The 15,828-nt window shown below is 40.5% G+C and overlaps 1 protein-coding gene across 2 annotated transcripts in view; it reads left to right on the top strand.

Moving 5' to 3' along the window:
• The window catches only part of IFT122 (intraflagellar transport 122), a 57,654-nt gene that overhangs the window by 31,122 nt on the left and 10,704 nt on the right, over positions 1-15,828 (top strand). For both annotated transcript variants that reach the window (XM_083481165.1, XM_083481166.1), the window contains 5 exons: positions 6,802-6,963; positions 10,485-10,651; positions 11,495-11,666; positions 12,516-12,618; positions 14,545-14,685. In XM_083481165.1, coding sequence (XP_083337291.1) covers positions 6,802-6,963; positions 10,485-10,651; positions 11,495-11,666; positions 12,516-12,618; positions 14,545-14,685 — 745 coding nt within the window. The remainder of the gene's footprint in view (positions 1-6,801; positions 6,964-10,484; positions 10,652-11,494; positions 11,667-12,515; positions 12,619-14,544; positions 14,686-15,828) is intronic.

Below are 15,828 nucleotides of genomic sequence, written 5' to 3'. Positions count from 1 at the left end.
TGGAACACTGGAAAGCTAGATAGACCAATGGTCTGACTTGTTACAAGGCAGCACCCTATGTTCCTTTGTAATTTGGCATTCTGTATGCATGCTATAACATTAAACCTTCCTTTCATAGATAACATGCCACTAATTAGAGAGAAACATTTGCCAAATCCTGTTTTTCATTATGTTCTTGTCAGATTAATTTTTCTTTTTAATCCAGATGGTATAAGCATAACTTTCAGCAGCCATTTGATAAATTTTAGTACAGCTAGATTTTATGATCTTGAAGTGGGGCAATTGCATGTGGTTTGAAATTGCTAGGCTAGTTTTTTGCACATTTGAGGAGCAAGGAGCAACAACCATATATAATAAAATAGTATATACTCACATGCCACTTGGTGTGTTTGCATATCTCTTTAGGTGCAGAACAAGTGGACTGAATTTCATTCTAGACTTGCTTGGTCACTGACTGGAATACTTCTCTGGAGTTTGTTTGCTTTCTCTTTAGGTCGTCCAGTCACAGTAAAAGTACATAATGTTGGGAAACCTGTGGGCAATGTGCTTCTTTGGCATAAAAGCAGGCAAAACTCTACCAGTGTAGACAGAATGAAGTAATTTTTGTTGTGGGCTGCCCTAGTTTATCCCTGGGAACCAACAACAGGATTGCACACTCTTTCCTTGCTTCTTCCCTCCTTACTTCCCCAGTGCCAATGTCAGTTTACAGTTTACAGACCAGGATCTTAAACCAACTACAAACATGATGTTAGACCATTCTTTATCGCTAAGTGGACAAGCCTCAGGGAGCCTGTGGTCGGCATGAGCCTTGCTCAATAACCCTTCCTCTCTGCTGCTGAGAGGAGGAATTCTGCTGAGTTAACTTTCAGTTCCAAAGATCCTTGGCTTATTTTTACATGCAGATGAGTAAACCTGGTTTAAAACAAACAATGCTTAGTTGCTAAGCAAGTCAGCTTCAAACCGTGGATTAGGAACCTGTCTTGTTTAATTAACTGCTGATTGTTTTGAACCAGGTTTCCTAGGTTGCACTTAACACTAAGCTCAAGCTTCCTTAAGACTGAAAGTAAACTCAGTAGCCACCCTCCTGTTTGTGTGAACACAACACTGATGCTTTGCTCAGGCTCATCGAGGCTTATCCATGCAACACTAAACTATGGTTAAGTGTTGCATGTGGTTTAAGATCCTGCTTCATATGCTAGTATTAATCCACAGTTCCCTGTTTCGGCAAGAATAGTTAATTGCTTAAATGAGTATGTGCATGCCAAGGAAGGGTGGAGGCAAGGGCAGCATGCTCATTCCTGGCTACTAAACTGTGGTTTAGCAAGATGGGGATTCAGCATCTGAACTGGGCTACTGACTTTGTAACATTTAAGCATTTAGCAAGTCTGGATGTTACATTGCTGGATGTTACATTCATATATTTCCAGGATACATTTAGAATGGAATCAGCCTCTGTGACTGGGTTTAGAGTTCTAGCTAATGCCAAACCATGATCTCTTCAAATGCAACAAGAGTTCAGAAAATGGCATCCTTAATGCCTGCTATCTGCCGGTCAATTGCATTCATGTTTTGTTCTGCCTCTTTTAATAATTTGTTTCTGTTTAGGTGATAGGCACTGAACACTCAACAAGCTATGGCAGTATTCATTGCTAGCAGTTACTATTTTGATCCATAAAGTACCTAAGTTACTAAGGAAATGGTGCCAATCCTGAATGGAATTCCAGTTAAGTGGAACATCACCTCCCTCTTCTCCCTTCAAATGTCCCCCAATTCTGTTCTGGCATTTCCCCCACCATCCAGGGCATATTGTGAGTAAGGTGGGAAGTGGAGGACACAGGGAAAGAAGAGGAAGGAGGAGTTCAGTTGTGCAAGCAGAAGGCCTTGCAGGGACGACCCACTGTTTTTCATTATTTATTTATTCACTTTCTTTTTAGCATTCCGGTTAGGATTCTTTGACAGAGCAATTCTTAATCTCTATATCCAGTTTTTCTCAAGCGGGGAGGGCTGTATTTCTGTTCCTGCAAATGATCAGCTCAGTATGCCTGGAGATTGATTCTGTTAAGACAGGTGAGGGGGGTGGGAACGGACAAAGTGACAGCTTTCCAAATTAAATATTTCTGCTTTGTAGAATGATGAGAAATAGGACAGAGAGAATGGGGTTTGAAATTATTTAGTGGATAATTAAAGTAAAGCGTGGATCCATTTCCATCTCCAAATGATGTTTGTGGAGGATTAGAGGAGAGGGAAGGGAAGGGAAGGGAAGGGAAGGGAAGGGAAGGGAAGGGAAGGGAAGGGAAGAATAGTAGGGTGGCAAATGCCCCTTTCCAAAGAGGGATATGCACAAGGAACCATATTGAGTGGTATATTTTAGTCTTTGTTCTAAGATACCAAGTTATTAAATTCTTGTATACAGCCAGACCACCTTTCAGCATAAGTGATGTAAATGCCAAAAATACTAAGGAATAAAAGGCTTGTAAGCGACACACTGTGCTTCTTAAATAACATAAATATCTTTCGACCCCGCTGCCGGTTCTGACAGGATTGAAAGACAAAGTGCTACTTTGAACAGTTAGAGTGGTAAACCTAGGTGGTCTGCCCAATCATTCTTTTTAGATTTTTGAGAGTATTTGAGTAATATTATTAAGGCCATTGCTTTTAAAAGTATGTGGTGTTCTTAGAACAGCCACTGATATTGTTTGGATTCTGACAGCACTTGTGTGCAGGCATATGCATGAGTGTGAGCACACACACACATGATATACACATTTCCTCCAAGAAAGCATATTTCCATGACAGGAAAGTGGTTTTATTTCCACTAATACAACACACATCAGATGGGCAGGGATAATATAATATGATAATGATAATGATAATAATAGCTGGCAACCAATTAAGGTTAGTCCTTCCTGAAGACGTAGATTTAGTTCACTGGGAGGGAGACATGTTGGCAAGTTCATTGTAGATGTAGCCATCCCATTGAAGGATATTTTTATTCCATTGTAGTGACTTTGAAAGTTCTTCATTAAAATTTATTCTTAGCTGTCTGTCAGAGACAACTTTTTAAAAAGTTACGCTCAGTGCCATGTTTCTTAACTAGAAACTATTAAATTTAAAATGCAAAGTACTTAATTAAAAATATAGGCATTTCCATGCTGTTGATCACCATAACAACAAACTGATAGTGCAGATGGTGACCATTAATTTTTAAAATAGAAATAAAAGCAACACCACCACTTTCTGATGTTTACAACCTTGGTTATTAAATCTGCATTATACTATAAAATCTAAGGCTACCAGACACTTGAAATTCCCTTTCATTCTTGTGTCTCTGTATTCGTTTTGTGTGCCTTCCATAACCTTGTCAAAGTTGTAAGAGCTTTGCCAAGAATCACACATGTCAGCAAGTAGAACAAATGTAAATAATACACATTTTTCAAATGTGTTCAGTTTGTATTTCTTTCCTGGCAGGTACTGGAGAAGGAGGAAGGACAGGACTCATGGGGCAATAAGTGAGCAGGGTAGAAAGGGAGTGGATAGATAAATTTTGTAGAAAGGCTTATGACAATTGTAGGTACAAACTTCAGAAACATCACCTGGGCTCCTAACCAGGGCTTTTTTACAGCCGGAACTCAGTTCTGGCCCCTCTCAGGTAGACGCCATTGCCGTTATAAGAGAGCAAGGGAGGCGTTCATGTTGAGTTCTGGCATCTCTTTTTCTAGAAAAAGAGCACTGCTCTTAACAATTGTTTTCACATATTTTAAAAAGGTGAAACTGAGATTTTTCAATGAATTCAAATGCACAGTCCAAAGACCCTGGCATAACTTGTATTATTTTCAAAGGGGCTTCTGCAGAACAACAGGATCCTAATGTCCAACATGAAATTCAAGATTTTTATATTCATGTATCTATCTTTGTAAGGCAGTCGACTGGCAGGATCCTTTTGGACTAATTTGCACTGCAATTTCCACTGCAGACTGAAGAGTCCAGTCATGGATCAGTAGGGTCAGCTGCAAATGTCACACCTGTAAACTTCATTGACCAAATGCCCCGCTTCTTAAACTCACATTTATCCTGCCATGGAAACTGTTTTACGTAGCAGTTTTGTATGCCTGTATCATCATTATCATTTTTATTTATATCCCGCCTTTTCCCGAGATTGGGACTCAAGGCAGCTTACAGATAAAAATACAAAAACACAGATTAAACAGAAAACCTAAAAACAAAGTCTACTTCATGTAGTTGCCATAGTGGCCCACTTAGTATTATGGTTATTTTAGGTCATATTTACAAACGTGTTTGTATCAGAGCTTTGGGCAATCTCGATCAACTTTTTGGTTTCTTTGTGTTATCTCTCTCATGCATAAGCCAGTACAGCCCTTGCTTTTTGAGAAGCACCAAGGGGCTTCATTTGTTGTCCTGGGAAAAGATACCCATAATGATGAACTGATCTTAACTCAGAAATGCAAAGATTACAATGTGAACTGTGGAGGTGGAAGCTGCTGAGCTTTCTTAACAACTGTAAGTGGATAATTTCTCGTTGACACGCAGGAGGGCAATGAGACATTTGGTAGATCAGCAACTCTGGCATTGTTCCAGGGACACCTCTTAAGCATGCCAAACTAAGGCGTGATCACTTTCCCACCGTATTTAGTCTTTCATTAAATTACAAGTTATCAATTGGTGCCGGGTAACAATTTATTAACTCCTTGAGGGTTATCCCAGCGCAGTCTCAGGCATTTATAGCTCAGGGAAACATTTCATCTGATATGACATGTGCTTTTATTTCTTGGTGATCCACTCGCTCTCTGCTGCCTTTGGGAGAACGGGGCTGAGAGTCCTCCTGTAGCCATAATAAAAAGCATAAAAGCAACTTGTATTTTGCTGTTCTGATCATTCCAGTACTGATTTGCTCAATATCTAGCTGCCTTTTGTACTGTGCTCTTTGCCGGTGAGTTCCTCAAGAATTTTTGAGCATGGATCATTGTGTTTGATTCTTTGCCTCAATGACTGGCACCATTTCATTTGAGTAAGTTTCAACCCAGTCCTTCATGTGACAGAACTGTTATCTGAAAGAGCTTTAGATGGTTCCAGCCATTTCCTTATAAGCCTTTTTTGTCTGGTTGGTAGGCACTAAACATCACAAATACACTCTTCCATCTTTAATGCTGAAAGTGTTGATATATTGCAATGTATCCATGGAATCCTAACCCTTTTGAAGTTCATTTTCCTTGGACTGTAGATAAGAGCAACATTGCAGCAAGCGTTGGTAGGAACAAGGTTTGACATGTGTTGCATAGGGTTTGTCTACATATCATGCCAATGTAGAATTGATGTCACCTCTCAGATCTTGGTTGTCATTGGGAAACCTGCATGTGCCTACTGCTTGTATGTGATAAATTTATTATCATTCTATCTTGAGGCGAAACACATGATAGTGCTAAACTGCGATTCTTTGAACGTGTTTCAAAATGTTTATTCTGAGATGCACAAAAGTTTCTTGTGCATCTCAGCTGTTACTAGCTGTTACTAGCTTTTTTGTCTTTAGCCTTTCCACCAGTCTGTGGGTGACACTCAAGGCTGGTCATCCGCAGTGTACATCCACTGAAAACTGCCTAAGTAATTTGAGCCCATTGGTTTCAATGGGTCTCCTCCAAGTACCACTTGGCTGGAGGTCACCTAGTATCCTGGTGGTTCCCTCCCTGCGAGAAGTGAAGTTACAGGGAACCAGGCAGAGGGCCTTCTCGGTAGTGGTGCCTGCCCTATGGAACGCCCTCCCATCAGATGTCAAGGAAATAAACAACTACCTGACTTTTAGAAGGCAGCCCTGTTTAGGGAAGTTTTTAATGTTTGATGGGCAGGGTACAAATTAATAATAATAATAATAATAATAATAATAATAATAATAACAACAACAACAACAACAACAACAACAACAACAACAACAACAATAATAATTCCTGAAATCCGCATCTTAGCAGATGTTTGCCTCATGATATAACCTGTATTAGAAATAATAAGGAATGAGAAACGTGATGAATTTGGGTTTCATTTATCTGGAGACATTTCATTTTCAAGTTTTATGAGAACTAGAAGTATTTTTAGAAATGAAATTTGGGGTAAATAGGATTATAAAAGGAATATATCATTAAGAACATCTTGGAAATTTCAAGACAGATAAAATGCTTCTTCACCCGGACCATAGCTAAATGATGGTTAGCCCTTTTCCAGGAGGCAGTGATGGGCACCAACTTGAATGGCTTTTAAAAAAGATTAGCCCAATTCACAGAAGACAATGCTATAAACAGCTAGTAGCCTCAATGGTTGTGTTTTACTGCTGTGTCATAAACCTTATGCCTTTGAATACCAGTTGCTGGGAATTTCAGGTGGGCTGTTGCGCTCACGTCCCGGTTGCAAGCTTCCCACAGGCTACTGTTGGAACAGGATGCTAAACTATGTGACCATCAGCCTGATCTAACAGGCTCATTTTATGTTCTTCTTGGGTACTGCATTAAGGTGTGAGCCTGCCTTGACTTTTATGTTCAGTTAAATTATATCTTACAATGGGATGTGTTCTGTTTTCTACTGGACTATTGAATGGGAGGGGCAGTAGAGAGACAACATAGAAAGCTTACTAATGGTGCTATTGATGTTAGCAGGGCTAAGTCAGTTTATGCGTCAGTAATCCAGTTTAAAAGCTTTGTGAATCACGGCTTAATATTTTCAGTGGCTCTAGCCAATCTTGTTTCCTGCCTGATTATGTTTGCTAAAACATTTCCTGTCCTTTATTATTATTTTTTTAAGGAGAGGAAGAAGCGTGGAGAGAGCAACAATGACTTGTTTCTAGCCGATGTTTATGCATACCAAGGAAAGTTCCACGAAGCAGCCAAGCTGTACAAAAGAAGTGGACATGAGAACCTGGCTCTTGATATGTACACTGACTTGCGCATGTTTGACTATGCAAAGGTACATGGATTTAGGATTTATGGGGTGTTTATTTAAACTGGCTCTGGCGTCCAAGAATCAAGCAGTTTCCTTTTGGCGTGTGCATTTTCTTTGGTTCTTCTTTTCTGGAAACTCCTGGTAAATATCACTGACCTAAGTAACTAACCTCTCAGGAACTTTCCCACACAGCACACAGTTAAACTATGGAATTCACTCCCACAGGATGTATTGATGACCACCAATTTGGGCAGTTTCAAAAACAGATTAGAGACATTCTTGGAGGATAAAGCTGTCAATGGCTGCTAGCCCTGATGGCTGTGTACTGCCTCCTCCAGTGTTGCAGGCAGTGTCCCTCTGGATACTAGTTGCTGGGAATCTCAAGTGGGGAAAGCGCTATTGAACTCAGGTTCTGCTTACAGTGTGTGATGTAGTGGTTAAGAGCGATGGACTCGTAATCTGGTGAACCGGGTTCGCTTCCCCGCTCCTCCACATGCTGCTGCTGGGTGACCTTCGGCTAGTCACACTTCTCTGACGTCTCTCAGCCTCACTCACCTCACAGAGTGTTTGTTGTGGGGGAGGAAGGGAAAGGAGATTATTAGCCGCTTTGAGACTCCTTAGGGTAGTGATAAAGCGAGATATCAAATCCAAACTCTTCTTCCAGGCTTCCTGTAGGCATCTAGTTGGCCCCTGTGAGAACAGGAAGCTGCTCTAGGTGGACCTTTGACTTGACCCAACAGGGTTCTTTGTACAGTCTTAGGAACCTACATGGTGGTATTGTGCTGCATTACTGTGCAAGAACGTGGTTTAAAAACTGGGATTCCCATTATATCTCAGCAAGTTTCACAATACCAGTTAACAGCCTCTGAAATAATCTTTGATTCCTTTGATCCTGTAAATGAACCCTGAAGTTGTTTTTGTATATGTCTGCAAATCAAATTCCCATGTAGAAATAAGTTGTACACAATATGAAGAATGTGACAGTTTTACATGCACTTTCATAAGTTTTATGTTGCAGACTTTTAACGTCTTCTGTGGTATTTTTCTTATCAAAAACCTTGAAAATCAGTACGCTTTATAGTCTCATTAATCACTCGTTACAGACTTGCTCCATCCATTACTGGACATAAGCTTTGCCTTGGCGCACATATTTCTAAATTTCTTTTCTGTGGGGGGGAAAGGTCATCTGAAATGCAGATGGTATTGTCAATGTTTGAGCAACACTGCTTTTCTCTAGCAAGTTAGACTAAAAATTGCAAGGTCTTAATATCGGTTTGTGTTTAAACTCCTCTGAAGCAGAAATCTAATTCATAGAGTAGAAATTTGTCATCATGCTAATATGAATTTTCACAATGCTGAACCAGCTTAGAGTAAAATGAAATTTTTTCAGGGTAGCAGAGCTTCATATAGAGGCTAATGACATATTACACACATTAAGCCCTGAAAGTTGGGTTTTCAGTCTGTTTATTTAATGTTAAAGAAATAGCAGCTCTGAAGAAGCAGTAAGGGATTACTTAACTCTTTCCCCATCCTCTCAGTCTCTCCCTCCCTCCAAATCCCTCCTCTTGAAATCTACTGTTCCTTTTTTAAAAAAAAATTACACAGCTGCCAGAGCTTCATTACACATATTTGCATGTAATGAAGTTAACTTCATGGACAAAAGAGCAACTAAACTGAGTCAATTTTATTCAGTGGTTGAACTTTGGTTTGCCAGTACTGCTTTTTAAAAGAGTATGCGGATTCTTATTTTTTGCCTGCTACCCTCAGGCTACTAGACATTTGCAGAGCCTGTCTCTTGAGCCTTGGTAGTTTCAAACGACCCTGGACAGTTCGTAATTGGGAGGGGGGATCCTATACTGTGGGGACAGCTCTGGAGATCATGTGCATATGGGACCTTAGATTTCTTATCAGTATACCAAATCACACATTACTGTCAACTCACAAGTAATTTATTGCAGTTCAGGAAACTGAACTTTCTGCTTCTAATTTATTTCAGTGATCTAAGCTACAAAACGCAATTACACAAAACAAACACTGTCTCTCTCATTTCTTGGTTCAGCTTCTTCACAGTCAAATAAAACAAAATGCTCTTATTTTTAACTGGACCCCACAGAACAGCAGAATGTTCTTAAGCAGAATTGAATTTAATGTTCCGTAAATGCTGTTCTGGGCTCACATTCGCTGCAATGATGCTATATACCAGTCACACTAATTCAGAGTGGTTACTTCATTCCACTTAGTGTCTGATCTCTGCCGAGTTCTGCTCTACCTTAGAGTCCTGTAGTGTGGTACAATCTAGCAACTGGATATATTTCCTTGCATTACATTAACACCAGTCTGCTGCAGGGATGTGCCAGGATGACTTACGACACTATTTCACCCAACACGATGTGATTCCCTGCAGGCTTGGTTACACTTGTGTCCCATTCTAAGTATGTGCTTACTCTGCTTTGAGCAACAGGATTTCTGTCACTTTTTGTGGCCTCCTAACTGATCAGTTTCTTTTCTGTGTTTCTCTGTTCCCTCCACCCCCAAATCCAATAGGTTGTAGCCATCATGTGCTGATAGGGTTGTATGCTAGATATGTGTCAGATTCACAGCCCTTCTCATACAGCAAACATTAAACTAGCACAACAGGTACCCAGCCATAGGCCCTTTTCTGTTACTTTGCCATAAGTATTTTAGTAACATCTGGGGTTTGTGTCAAATGTGTTACATCTCTCTAAAAACCAGAGGTGCTTTATGGTCTTTGTAACACATGTTTTCAAAACAGTCTAGCAACTTAGGCCTCTTTGGTTGCCATTTTGTAAATTTAGAACCTGGGAGAGAGAGTACAAGCTCATGGTGACTTGCAGAATCACAGGCGGTTGCCCCTTCACAGAGGTGCCAAAAACTGAATCAGAGGCATGAGGTGTGCAAACCATGTTTCCTGGCTCTTTGATGAGAGACCTTCCTCATCAGAATCCAGCACTCTGTCTCTTGAGCCACTTGTAGGAGAACACTAGTAAAAAGTAATGTTGCAATTAATGAAGTGTTTGGGTCAACTTTCACGTTCTAGTTTGCCAGTCCTTTCCTTAAGAGCTGTTGAGTAAGCCAAATTTGCCATTATGGTTTTCGACCAGATTTCATAATTGAATCCATTGGCTTTAGGACCTCTTAAATTGTAAGACTGACCTGTTTAGAGAAAACTGTCACCTGTCTCTTAACTTTATTTACAGATGTTGTTCTTGGCAAGTCATGGAAAGCGGGCAAAAACTGATATTTCATTGGTTTTTCCTCCAGAGAATTTCCTGCAGACATTCTGTTTTCTCTGTGTTCAAACTATGAGAGTTCTTGTGTATTTTGTAATACCAGTCATGCTTTAATCTAATCAGTTGATTTAGTAATTTCTTCTTCTTTTACTCCTCATGTGATGTAAACTGCAATTAAGTTACCAGAGTATATTGAAAAGTGAGTTGGTGGGGAAATGGGTATTTGGAATGGGCAGTTGGCACAGTGAATGCTACAGGAAGCATCATGATTGTCATCTCCTGCACTTTTCTCAGGAATTCCTTGGCTCCGGAGACCCCAAAGATACGAAGATGCTAATTACAAAACAAGCAGACTGGGCCAAGAACATCAATGAACCCAAATCAGCTGTGGAGATGTACATTACTGCCGGCGAGCACATGAAGGCCATAGAAATCAGCGGAGATCAGGGCTGGGTTGATGTGTATGTCTTGATTTGTTTTTTTCAGAGCTATATGCTGCCATTGTTCAGCAGAAATATTGCCATTTTTTTCTGATTGTGCTCACTCTATGGGTTGCACATGTTGAGGGAGGGAAATCCTATTTTGGCATAGTGGGAATGGGGTCTGTAACTAGTGAGAGATGTAGAGCGCCCCTGAATTACTTAGGGGCTCAGTTGTGCTAGTTGCTGTACAAATCTGTAACTGAAGATAGTTGAAGATTATGGTGCCTGTGTGATTTGCATGTTCAGCAACCCTGTTTTCAAAGCATTCATCCATTCGTTTGTACTTTTGTGTATGGCTGCTTTTACACAAAATTGCATTCCAAGTGGCTCTGAGCATATCAAATGAGTAGCAACAGATAAAAGAATTCAAAACCATGGTATGAAAAATTAAAATTACAAGAACAATTATAAGGACATTCTTCAAGGTTATCTATAATTACTCTGATTTGTTGAATGTTGGTTTCAGAGCCTTAAGAAAACACTGCTGAAGATAAAGCATGCATGAAATATGAATTTCTTAGGATTTTAATAGGATTCCAGAGTCTGCATCAAAGCTGCAGACTGGATTCTCTGTAGCAAGGCTGTGCCATGCACACTAGAAGTTGCAGTTTTGTATCTGAAAGCTTTTGCTTACAGTCCAGGAGTCCTTTCTGGTGAACAGGCAGGTTTATAGTTTGGCAAGGAACTTGCTGGACTATACATGTAAACAAAAGTGCTTTGCCTTCATACTTAGAACTCTGTACAAGTTGCATGCATATGTATTTAAGAGGTAGCAAGAACTAAGAGTTTTATAGCCACTGATAGGTCTTCTTCTGCATCTAGATTGATTGATATTGCTCGGAAGCTGGATAAAGCTGAGCGCGAGCCTTTGACAAAGTGTGCCTACTATTTCAAAAAGCTATTTAACCATGGCTACGCAGCGGAAATCTATACAAAGATTGGGGACTTGAAGGCCTTGATACAGCTCCATGTGGAAACTCAGCAGTGGGATGAGGTAAGTACAACTCATTTATCATCCTCTGGGTATCTGCATGTTGGATATATCCTAGGCCTTAAATATTTTCAATTGCATAAACAATATTTCTCCTTTTTTAATAACTTAAGTTGCGTGCATGTCAATGTTCTATCATGCATTTCAGAGTAACCTTGCTACTTGAGGAGAAATAAACCAATTGCATGAGAAGCCTTTCACCTGAGGAATTCCTCAATTAGAGTGAGCTATTTACCTCAGATGCTGATCTGTGACATCTTTGTGCCACATGGGGGTCATTTTGTCACAAGAAAAAGAGGTCAATGGAGGGGAAGAGAGAATGGTTCATGGGAGATGACATTCAACTTATCACAGCTTGCTACCCTTTTGCCATCTTTCCCTGTTGTTTCCCTGTTGGAACTGCAAAGCCACCTTTAGGATTTTCTGGTATGACTGAACTAATGCAGTTTACCAAAATCTGAGTGGATCTATGCAGCCCATTTTTACTCAGGAATCGGCCTCTCTGTTCAGTGGCAGATAGAGATGATGGAAGTCGTAGCCCAAACTGTCTGGAGGGCACCAGAATGGGGAAGGTTGGATTACAGAATTCATTTTCAATTGTCTGGGGAAAGCATTACTTACTGAAATGGCGTGCTGTTGATAAATTTCTGTCACAAGGCACCAGTTCTTGACTGTAATGCAAACCAGGTCTGAAACCCAAGACCCACATGTGGCAAACTACTTCACTTTGATTTCATTGTTTATTTGCCATCAGGAACAGTTCCTCAGATGTATTTGTGAATTGGAAAATCATTTATGTTCAGCTATGTTTCTCAGCAAGCATGTTAAGAATGATTTTTATCTGGTACTTAGGCATTTGCTTTGTGTGAAAAGCACCCTGGATTTAAGGATGAGGTCTATGTTCCTTACGCTCAGTGGCTGGCAGAAAATGATAGATTTGAAGAAGCCCAAAAAGGTAGGACAGCATGGCAAGTACGCCTGTGTGTGTGTTTGACTAAAATGTTGATAGCACTCAACATGTCCTGGGGAAGTTCCCAGGAACAAAAGTTCAAGCACTGTCTCTTTGAAAGTGATGCTAAAATTTGTATTTAAAAGCAAAAGAAGACTCTTAAATGGATCTTACTCAGTACTTACTTTAGTTGTCAGGTAAGCTTCTTGTTGCCACTAACAGCAGCAACAAATTTAATAAAGTATAAGTTCAGTAAAAAGAGCAGACAAAAAAGTAGATTCTACATCTAGTGTTTCTACTCACTTTCTGCTCCAACAGTCCTTGATAATAATTTGACACATATATATTCTGTTTTTTTTTTTAAAGGCATGTACTAGTATTGGGGGGATGCCAATGTCTAAACCACAGAGCCTAGGACTTGCCGATCAGAAGGTTGGTGGCTTGAATCCCCGCGACGGGGTGAGCGCCCGTTGCTCAGTCCCTGCTCCTTCCAACCTAGCAGTTCAAAAGCACATCAAAGTGCAAGTAGATAAATAGGTACCGCTCCAGCGGGAAGGTAAACGGTGTTCCGTGCGCTGCTCTGGTTCTCCAGAAGTGGCTTAGTCATGCTGGCCACATGACCCGGAAGCTGTATGCCGGCTCCCTCAGCCAATAAAGCGAGATGAGCGCCGCAACCCCAGAGTTGTCTGCAACTGGACCTAACGGTCAGGGGTCCCTTTACCTTTACTTTTGCTGGTATTGGGGAAAGGATTATCCCAGTCTGAATAACTAGAATGGCAGCAGGTCTCAGGAGAGCTAGAAAAGCATTTGGTAGTCTTGCACATTCATACCTAGTCTTTAGGAACAAAAAAAGTAATAATGAGCCTTCATGTCCTTAGCATATCAGTGGAACACATGAGGATTGCTTCTCTAGCCATAGGGTGGTGATGAGTCAGATATGAAAATCTATGAGAATTCAGTTTGTAGAGCTGCAGATTCTGTGTATTACCTTTCATAAGCAGTTCTGTTGTATAAGTTGCACATGGGAACAAGACCGTTAACAGAAAACGTAAGAGTGTGAATTAGCCCTCAAAGCTCATTCAGATTTCTGTTTTGAGCTTTTGTAAAGCATATATTTACTGAGTAGAATCTGGACCGAGTTTTAATTTCAGCTAGTGACTCTTTATATTTTGAGCTTATTTGCACTTTACATTTTGAACTTGGGTGCAAGGACCTGAGTTTAAATGGCAAATGCATATATAGCTTTGTTGATTTGGAAGTTGATGTGTGTGTTTTAAGTGACAGGGTTTCTCAGCAATGAACAGGAAGCAGCAGTTAGGAAAGGATCAGGACTCTGCTTTCACATATATTGCAGGGAATGTTGATCACATGTGCAATTCCTTGGTCATTACTGCCCCTGATGGGGTTTTTTTTGGCCATTTTAACTTGGGTTTGTACTGAACTCAAAAACTAAAGTGTGAATTAAATCTCTTATGTGTAGGCTTTCTTTTGATCAGAATTATTTTGCAGCTATCGAGACACAAATAAATTTGATTGGCCCCTTAGCTAGATAAACACCCAGTTACAGTTTTCCTCACTTCACTGCTTTTCAGCCCATTTAGTCCTGCTGCACAATCTCATTGGTTTCAATGGGTCCTTTCAGGAACCATACAAAGGCAACCTTGAAATAAATGGGAGTTGTGCAGCAGCAGTGCTTGGTGGATTGTGCCCACAAAGTACATGAAAGAAGCCCAAGACACCACAAAAGCCACAAAGTACATTTTTGAAGTATCTACTGCTACATTAACTTCCCCACAAACATGGAGAAGAATACTAGGGTGTAATCCCTTTCATCTGCTCCTTTGTTTACTTGTGGGCTCTGTTCTTAATTTTAATCAAGTTAATTGGTTTAATCACTTTGTAAAATCTTCTTTATTTTGGCCCCCTTTGCAGCATTCCACAAGGCTGGCAGGCAAACCGAGGCCGTAAAAGTGTTGGAACAATTAACTCGCAACGCTGTGGTAGAAAGCCGATTCAATGATGCAGGATATTATTACTGGATGCTGTCCATGCAGTGTTTAGATATCGCTCAAGGTAAGGAAATACAAGCAAGTTTACATGTAATCTGTTCATGCCCAAAGGCAGAACATCTCTCAAACTCTGATGGCTTAACTGAAAACTCATTGTGAATTGCGTTGTACAAGACTTTTGAGTTTTGTTATATTGTACATATTATGATCTTATCTTTTCATGTATGGCTGAGAAGAGAAACCTCATCCTTAACCCTAGCTCAAGCTCTGTCATCTAAGGAAACTAGGTAACTTCAGTTTCTCAAAACATGGAGGCACACATATCTGCTAGGGGAAGCCCAAGCTCAGTCTGATTGAAGGAACAGCATGGGTTTGGTCATGCCCAACTATTCATTTCAAGGTGGAGGGCTTGTCGACAGTCCTGCTCTTCCACAGGCTTCTTGCTCTTCTGGTATTCCTCCTTTGGGAACCTTAAAAAATGTTCAGTTATTTAAAATGTTTGTCTCCTGCCCTTCTTTTTTTTACTGATCCCAGGGTGGGGTTTAGATCATATCACAAACACAGCAAGAGCAGAAAATACAACAGTATGAATATGATTAAAGTTCCTGTTAAAAAAATAAAGTTCCAGCAAAATTTCCATAGGTTGATATCATGCAGATGCCTATGGAAACATAATCATTTGGGGTTGCTTCCAAAAAGAAACTACTGTTGGTGTCAACTGAATCTCCAAGCTGAGAGTATTCCACAACTGAGGTGCCAACATCAAAAAGGCCCTGTGCCATGTTACTGCTAAATGTACAATCCCTTGGTATCAGAGCAGCAGGAAGGGCCCCACCTTTAAAGATCTTAACATCTTGACAGGTCGGTGTCAAGAGAGGTGCTGTTGTGGACTTGATTCTTTCCCCCATCCATATGCTTTCCCTTCCAATATCCCAGGCACAAAATACAGGGACAAGTTTTGGGTTGAGATTTTGGTCTTCATTTAGGAAGGCTCACTGTGGCTGATGACATCTGCCGTACATCATTCCTTAGCATGCTGCTCAATGGGTGGCCAGAAGGCTAAAGCTCAGAGCTGCTGGTCTTTAAAAGTGAAAGTCTTTTACAGGGTAGAGAAGTTGACATTCATTAGTTCTTCTAGAATGTGATGCTTGTTCTGGCAATAGCATTGGGGAAGCTGAGCCATGGGCCCAGGGCCCTATTGGGCAAG

This window comes from Podarcis liolepis, assembly GCF_965112155.1.
Source record: "Podarcis liolepis genome assembly, chromosome: 2".
NCBI lineage: Eukaryota > Metazoa > Chordata > Lepidosauria > Squamata > Lacertidae > Podarcis > Podarcis liolepis.
The sequence above is the reverse complement of the archived record's forward strand: the minus strand, read 5'-3'. Positions and strand labels throughout refer to the sequence as shown.